The 7,507-nt window shown below is 41.6% G+C and overlaps 1 protein-coding gene across 2 annotated transcripts in view; it reads left to right on the top strand.

Moving 5' to 3' along the window:
• Nucleotides 1-5,011, top strand: part of LOC126996610 (dipeptidase 1-like) — a 73,189-nt gene extending 68,178 nt beyond the window's left edge. For both annotated transcript variants that reach the window (XM_050857277.1, XM_050857276.1), the window contains exons 10-11: nt 3,012-3,150; nt 4,456-5,011. In XM_050857277.1, coding sequence (XP_050713234.1) covers nt 3,012-3,150; nt 4,456-4,572 — 256 coding nt within the window. In that variant the 3' untranslated portion in view covers nt 4,573-5,011. The remainder of the gene's footprint in view (nt 1-3,011; nt 3,151-4,455) is intronic.
• The last annotated feature ends 2,496 nt before the right edge of the window (nt 5,012-7,507 follow it).

Here is a 7,507-nt window from a genome sequence, read left to right as displayed (position 1 = left end):
AAGGGAAATTAGGGCAGACAGAACCAAATAAAGAGATGAAATTAGAACACTTACTGAAACAGGCTGGCGAACTCTAACTCACAAAATGGGTAATGAGCGTTGAGAAAGACCTATATCCTGCAGTGAATTGGCAGTGCATGGTTGATAGTAATGATGATGATGATGATTAAATGTTTCTGTTTTACGCTCAGTTAGCTCTTCGTGAGGTAATGAGGCAGAACATGAGCGGCTGATGATGATAATGATCCTGCTGATGGTATTATATTTTAGCTACACGCTCTGGCAACGGGGTCAATGAAACAGCATATTATGAACGCGATGGCTGATTGACGTAACTTCCACCAGTATAACTTCACTTTAAACTGCGCAGGTCATGGTGTTCTATTACTGCTTTACGCCCCGCTAACAGGTTAATGAGACAGCTTAATTATACACGTGATGGTTGGTAGACGAAAACTCCCACGTGCAAATTCAGGTTCAATGCGGCGGAGTAAACAATAAGAGTGAATGTGGGAAGCTCGTATGATTCTAAGAAAGATCGATATTATAGTGAGTTCGGGGTAGAATATTTGTAATAGTGAGTTAGTGTAGTGACTGATAGTGAATTGGGGATGCCTAGGGATTACACTGAGAAAAGATTGCATGCATCTAAGCGCTGTATTTTCAAACATTTCGGCTCCCAAGCACACACATTTAACAAAGCTTTCGTAAGAGTTTGGGTCATTTCCAGGGGGTAGTTTTATGTCCCTGGTGCTAGTTTGACCCTTCTTCTATACCATGAACCTAAAAGAATACTCATTAGAACCCGATTAACCTCCTTTTCGGCCTTTGGAAATAGTTGTTGCAAGAGGAGGAAGCGCCTAGAAATGCCAACCCAGGTCCCCTCTCTGCCCCTTGCCTGTTTCCACCTCTCACTCCCTCGCGCACGCCTCCACTCCGCTGCTCTCCTCTCACGGTAATGCTCACGCTGGCCGCCACTTCACTCCATATATATTTTCGACCTTGTTCCGCCCTCTCGCCCGTTTGTCATGTAAATATCTGCCCTGAGTGGTATTACAATATTCTTTTTTTGGAAGTGTGTATTGCTTAACTCTGGGATTAATCTTTTTTTATTTGCTTATTTTAATCCTACTTCTTCTCGTCTTTCGTCTTTCTCCTTTCCATCCTCATTTCCTCTTCCTTCTCCTCCTCCTTCTCCTCCACCTTCTCCCCCTCCTTCCCCCCATACTTTCCTCTCCTCTCATCTTCATTTTACTCCTGTTTCTATCCATCCTCCTCCTCTTTTCCTCTTTTCCTCTTCTTCTTTCCGCCTTTTCCGCCCTTATTCCTCTTTCCTTTCTCCTCTCCTTCCTCCTTTTCTTCCTCTTCTTATTCCTCCTCCTCCTTCTCTTTCTTCTCATTTTCCTTCCACTCTTTTCCCCTTCATTCCTCTCTATCCCTCCTCCTCTTCTTTCTCTTGCCATCTTCACCCGAACTCCTCCCTCCTACCCTTCTCTTTCGCTCATTTCCACCCTGTTCCACACTTACTCGTCCCTCTTTCTCTGTCCCTTCCTTCTCCTTCTTTCTTCTGCCCTTTCCACTCTATCTTCTCTCTCCTGCCCCTCCTTCGCTCCCTTCTTTCCTTATCCACCCTTCTTCCTCCTCCTCTTCTTCCCTCCTTCATTTCTCCCATCCCCCTCTACGAAAAAAAAAAGACACTGGCACGCTCAAAGAAGGCGCCTCCAAGATTGAAATTGCATCCGGACTTTTTACTCGAAATTTCATAGAGCGAATACGAGCACTGGAAGCCTTTGTTTGTGTACCAGCCTTGGACCAGCCTTGGAAGGGGCGAAAAAAAGGGTATGGCCGCTCCTCTCCTCTCCTCTCATTTTCATTTCTCCTCTCCTTTCTCGTTACTATCCTCCTTTCCTTTCATTTTCATCTCTCCTTTCTTCCTCTTTCTCTATTCCCATCTCTTCATCTCTCTTCTCCTCTCCTTTCATTTTCATCTCCTCTCCTCCTCCTCTCTCTCTTCTCATCTCTCTTCTTCTCTCCTCTCATTTTCATCTCTCCTCCTCTCTCTTCTCATTTCTTCATCCCTCTCCTCTCCCCTCCTTTGCATCTCTCCTTTATCTCCTCTCCTCTTCTCCCCTCCCCTTCTCTCTCCTTCCTTTCTCTCTCCCAGGTGAAAGAGGAACCATTGTGTATGTATGTGTGTGTGTGTGTGTGTGTGTGTGTGTGTGTGTGTGTGTGTGTGTGTGTGTGTGTGTGTGTGCGTCTGTGTGTGTATAGACTTTGTAAAGGTAATGTTTGGCAAGGGCCGAGAATAGATTAATAACGTGAGTAAGGAAGAATATACTCGCACTACTGCAAGGATGAATATTAATACCTGAGATGGATATTAATAACCAGGTAAGCGAGGTAAAGGTGAATACAAATTAAGCGAGTGAAAAAAAATAGGTAAGGGTGATGAGCACCGAGGCCATGCGCGGGTATAGCATATGCCCTCGACTTTACCTTCACCTATTCATCATCAAGTCAGGCCCATATTCACTGACACTTTCGGCCCTCACAATTATTTTCAAAGCCCAGAACGAAGATTAGTCAGTTTCTCGTGTGTTTTCTCACGTTCATGGTGCAGAAATCTCGTCAAACCATCACTAGCTTCAGAAAACTACCCTTGGAGACACCCACAACCTCTACAAAAGCCTTATCCAGTATGTGTGTGTAAGCCCCGAAGTGTCTGGCAATATGGGCCTCAGTTTAAATCAATGACAGTTTTACCACATCAGCAGCGTTGCCAAATTATCGTACACACCGTATTCCATTTTCGTAGTTTCTGACTGATATCTATAGCAAAAACCAAACAAAACAAACATCAATAAATAGCAGTTTTAACGCTAACTTTAATATTCTTTCGTTATTTGTGTAGGTACGAGAGTTTGAGGCTTAAAAATGATAAACACAATGTGGTGAATACGATAATCTGGCAACGCTGCACATAAGCTAAGGTCACTATCCCCGCCTTGCAGTACGCCACGGGGCCTAGAGGACGCCAGCCGCTACCCTGAGGTGTTCGCCGAGCTGCTCAAGGACGCTTCGTGGTCGCTGCAAGACCTGAAGAAGCTGGCGGGACTCAACCTCCTGCGGGTGATGCGGCAAGTGGAGGAGGTAAGGCTGCGGGGTAGGGAGGAGGTGTGTGTGTTGGAGGGGTGAGAGTAGAGTAGAAGCAGAAGGAAAAGCAATGGATACGTACAAGGTTGGTGGAGGCAAGAAAAGTGGGGAAGGATGGGTTGAAGATGGGCTATGCAAGATATGAGAAGAGAGAAGAGAGGGGAGAAAGGGGAAGAATTAGTGAAAAGAATAGAAAATGAAGCGAACAGGAGTCTGGGAGGAAAGGAAGATGATAAAAGATTAAGAATGTATAAGAAGAAGAAAGAGAGGGATGGAGGTGAGGCAAGGATAGACTATGAGAGAAGAGGGAAAGGAAGAGATGAAGAGGGAAAGGTATGTGTGGAGGTAAAAGAAAGTAGAAAAAGAGAGACAAGAGACTGAATGGTGGGTTAACAAGACCGAGTAAATGAAGTGCTTGCAAAAAAGTTTATTCAAAAAGTTCATGGTATTGTTTCTAAGTAAATATAAAACGTAGTGTATCTAGAAGGGAAGGCCATAGTAGTAGTAGTAGTAGAGGTGGTGGTGGTGGTGGTGGAGTATTTTAATTAACATGGAAAGTAGAATATTATTTTAACCAGCGTTTATATAAAGTAGTTTTTGTGCATATATATAGAGACTCGTTTAGGAGAAGCTAGAGTCGTTATTTCAGTGCCAGTTCACAAGCAATCTATTTTCCTTTCCTCTCTCCTTCTCCTCCTCTTTCTTCTGTTTTTCTCTTTCTACTTTTCTTCCTCTCTCCTCTTTTCCAATACTCTTTCTCCCTTCTCTTCTCTTCGTCTCCTCTTTCTCCTCTCTTTTTTTTCTCTTTTTCTCTTTCTATTTTTCTTCCTCTCTCCTCCTTTCCAATACTCTTCCTCTTTCTATTTTTCTTCCTCTCTCCTCCTTTCCAATACTCTTCCTCCCTTCTCTTCTCCTCTTTGCCTCTTCTCTTCGTCTCCTTTTCTCTCCTCTCCTCTTTTGTCGTCTTCTTTCCTTTTCTTTTTTTCCCTCTCCTTTCCCTTCTCCTCCACTCTCCGGTCTCTTCTTTTTTTGTCCCTTTTCTCATCTCATCCCTCCTTTCCTCTCCTTCTCCTCTCTTCTTTCCAATACTTTCTCCTCCCTCTCTCCTCATCTCTCCAACTCCTCTTCTCTCTTTGTCTCTCTTCTCCTTTTGCCTCTTTCCATCTTCCTTTCTCTTCTCTCTTTTCTTCTCTTTTCCTCTTCTCTCCTGTTCCTCTCCTCTCATCTTTGCCCCTTTTCTCATCTCTTCTTTTCGCTTTCTGTCACTCTCTCCTCCTCCTCCTCCCCCCTTCCCTCCCCCAGGTGAAGGAGGAGCTAGCCGTGGAGCCTCCGTCCGAAGAGATCATTCCCATCCACGACATCGACACGCGCTGGCCCTGCCGGTACAAGTTCAGCCGCCTCGACCTCCCGCACACCTGACCCTCGACCTTGACCCTGCCCTTTTGATCCTTTTCCCTCCCCTGATCCTCCCTTGACCCTCCCGTGATCATCCCTTTTCCCCTTGACCCTCCTTTGACCTTTTCTACACCCTGCCTTGACCCTCCTTTGACTCTTCCTTGACCTATTGACCTTTCCTTTTGACCCTTTGACCCTCCTTTGACCTATTTGACCTTCCTCTTTGACCCCTTAATCCTCCCTTGACCTTCTGTGAACCCTTCCTTGACCCTTTGACCCTATCTTGATCATTTGACCTTTCCCTGACCTTTTCTACATTCTTTCTTGACCTTGGAAATCACCTTACCTTACTTTACCTTGCCTCACCTTACTTTACCTTACCTTGCCTTACCTAACCTTACCTTGCCTTACCTTACCTCACCTTACCTTACTTTACCTTACCTAACCTTACCTTAACTTACTTTACTTTGTTTTATATTATTATTATTATTATTATTATTATTATTATTATTATTATTATTATTATTATTATTATTATTATTATTATTATTATTATTATTATTATTATTATTATTATTATTATTATTATTATTATTATTATTATTATTATTATTATTACGTATGTTCGCTTTTCTCGTTTTTACTTGCGTTGTACATCGTTATCAAAAAAATATAACTAACAATTCTTTTTTTTTTCTATCTCTGATTTCGCGTATCATAATAATAATAAAAAAGTACACACACACACAGACTCTTTATTAATCCTTTCTCCAGTGTGTGTGTGTGTGTGTGTGTGTGTGTGTGTGTGTGTGTGTGTGTGTGTGTGTGTGTGTGTGTGTTTACAGAATCTTCGTAAATATTGCTTCATGTTGAGTCTGAGAGAAACGACATAATTACTTTCGCGTTAATGGACAGGTGAGAGAGAGAGAGAGAGAGAGAGAGAGAGAGAGAGAGAGAGAGAGAGAGAGAGAGAGAGAGAAAATAATGCTTGTAATTGTGTTCTTCTTTATTAAACTCTTGATTGATGTAGTTCATTTAATCCGTGTGCAGTGTATGAAACGAGAGAGAGAGAGAGAGAGAGAGAGAGAGAGAGAGAGAGAGAGAGAGAGAGAGAGAGAGAGAGAGAGAGAGAGATATATACATATATAGGCATTCAATTGCAGGACTTCTTTATTAAACGAAACAATAAACTTAATGTCAACCTTGTATAAAGAAAAAACGATATATAAAGTCATTCATGAAGAAGCCTTGACGGGGACCAAGATGACACGACTCGAGGTTGAAAAGAGAGAAAATTGTAATAAGATGAAAAAAAAAATAGATTGATAGTCTTGAATATCTTGGAGACGCAAAAAAAAGGAGAGTAGAGAAAAGAAAGGTGTTTAATATCGAAGACGAGGGAAGGAAGAACTAAAGAAGAAAAAAAGGAAAATTGAAAAGAGAAAATTGTAGTAAGATGAAAATAAAAACAGGTTGATAGTCTTGAATATCTTGGAGACGCACAAAAGGAGAGTAGGAGAAAGAAAAGTGTTTAATGTCGAAGACGAGGGAAGGAGAAACTAAAGAAGAAGAAAAATTTTGAAAAGAGAAAACTGTAATAAGACGAAAAAAAAAAAGGTTGATAATCTTGAATATCTTGGAGACGCAAAAAAAAAAAAAAAAAGGAGAGTAGGAGAAAGAGAGGTGTTTAATATCGAAGATGAGGGAAGGAGGAACTAAAGAAGAAAAAAAGAAAATTGAAAAGAGAAAACTGTAATAAGATGAAAATAAAAATATGTTGGTAGTCTTGAATATCTTGGAGACGCAAAAAAAAGGAGAGTAGATGAAAGAAAGGTGTTTAATATCGGAGACGAGGGGAGGAGGAACTAACGAAGAATTAGAAGAAGAAGAAGAGAACAGGTTGTAAATATAAAAGATCGAAAAAGTAGGAACAGAAAAAAGAAAAAAAAGAAAATCATTAACATCAGTGAGGTAGAAAGCAGAGGCAGAAAGAAATGAAGTCGTAAATATCTGTAAGGCAAGAAGCAGGAGCAGAAAATAAATAAAAACAAGAAAGAAAAGATAAGAAGAAAGTCCTTAAAACGTCGGTGGGCAAAAACAGAAAAAAAAGTTATTAGCATCTATAAGGCAAGAAATAGGGACAAAATTATAAAAGAGAACACAAGAAACAAAGAGAAAAGAAGGTCTGTGAAACATCGGTACGCCAGACAGTAAGTTATATATATTGGCGACGCGAGAAGTAGTACGAAAAATAAATAAATAAATAAATAAAAGAGAAAGGAATGAAAGAAAAAGTCCTTCAAACATCGCTGCGTCAGAAAGTAGCATAAAGCAGCAGCAGGAGTCGATGTTTTGATGGAGCACTTTTTCAGGCGTGTTGCTGCTGTCCATTCACGCGGGAGTTCATTAGCCAGGCGGGCGTGACGCAATGAACAGGTGTGGAGCAGGTGTGTGATGGTGCTCTCTCTCTCTCTCTCTCTCTCTCTCTCTCTCTCTCTCTCTCTCTCTCTCTCTCTCTCTCTCTCTCTCTCTCTCTCTCTCTCTCTTCATTTCTTTCATTCCCCTTATTTTCCCTTCCTCCCTCCCGTCTCTCTATTCTTCCCTCCTTCATCTCTTTTCTCATTCGTTCCCCTTCTCATTTCCTTTCTTCCGTCATCTTTCTCCCTTCCGTCTCTTTTTCTAGTCTTTTCACCTCTCCTCACTCTTTCTCTCCCTTCTTTCTTTCTCTAACATCATCCTCTTTCTCCCTCCATTCTCTCTCCTTTTATGTCTTTTCCTCCTATCCACTCCTCTGTATTTCACTCTCTCAATCCCTTCCTCTCTTCGTCATCCTCTCTTCCCTGTTCCTCCTCCTCCACTCCATCATTCCCTCATATACTTTATCCTGTCCCATCCTTCTTACTTCCATCTCTCTCCTTTCTCTCCTTTTCTATCTGTCCATTCATCCTTATTTCACTCT

Source organism: Eriocheir sinensis, chromosome 10 (genome assembly GCF_024679095.1).
Source record: "Eriocheir sinensis breed Jianghai 21 chromosome 10, ASM2467909v1, whole genome shotgun sequence".
Lineage (NCBI taxonomy): Eukaryota > Metazoa > Arthropoda > Malacostraca > Decapoda > Varunidae > Eriocheir > Eriocheir sinensis.
The sequence above is the reverse complement of the archived record's forward strand: the minus strand, read 5'-3'. Positions and strand labels throughout refer to the sequence as shown.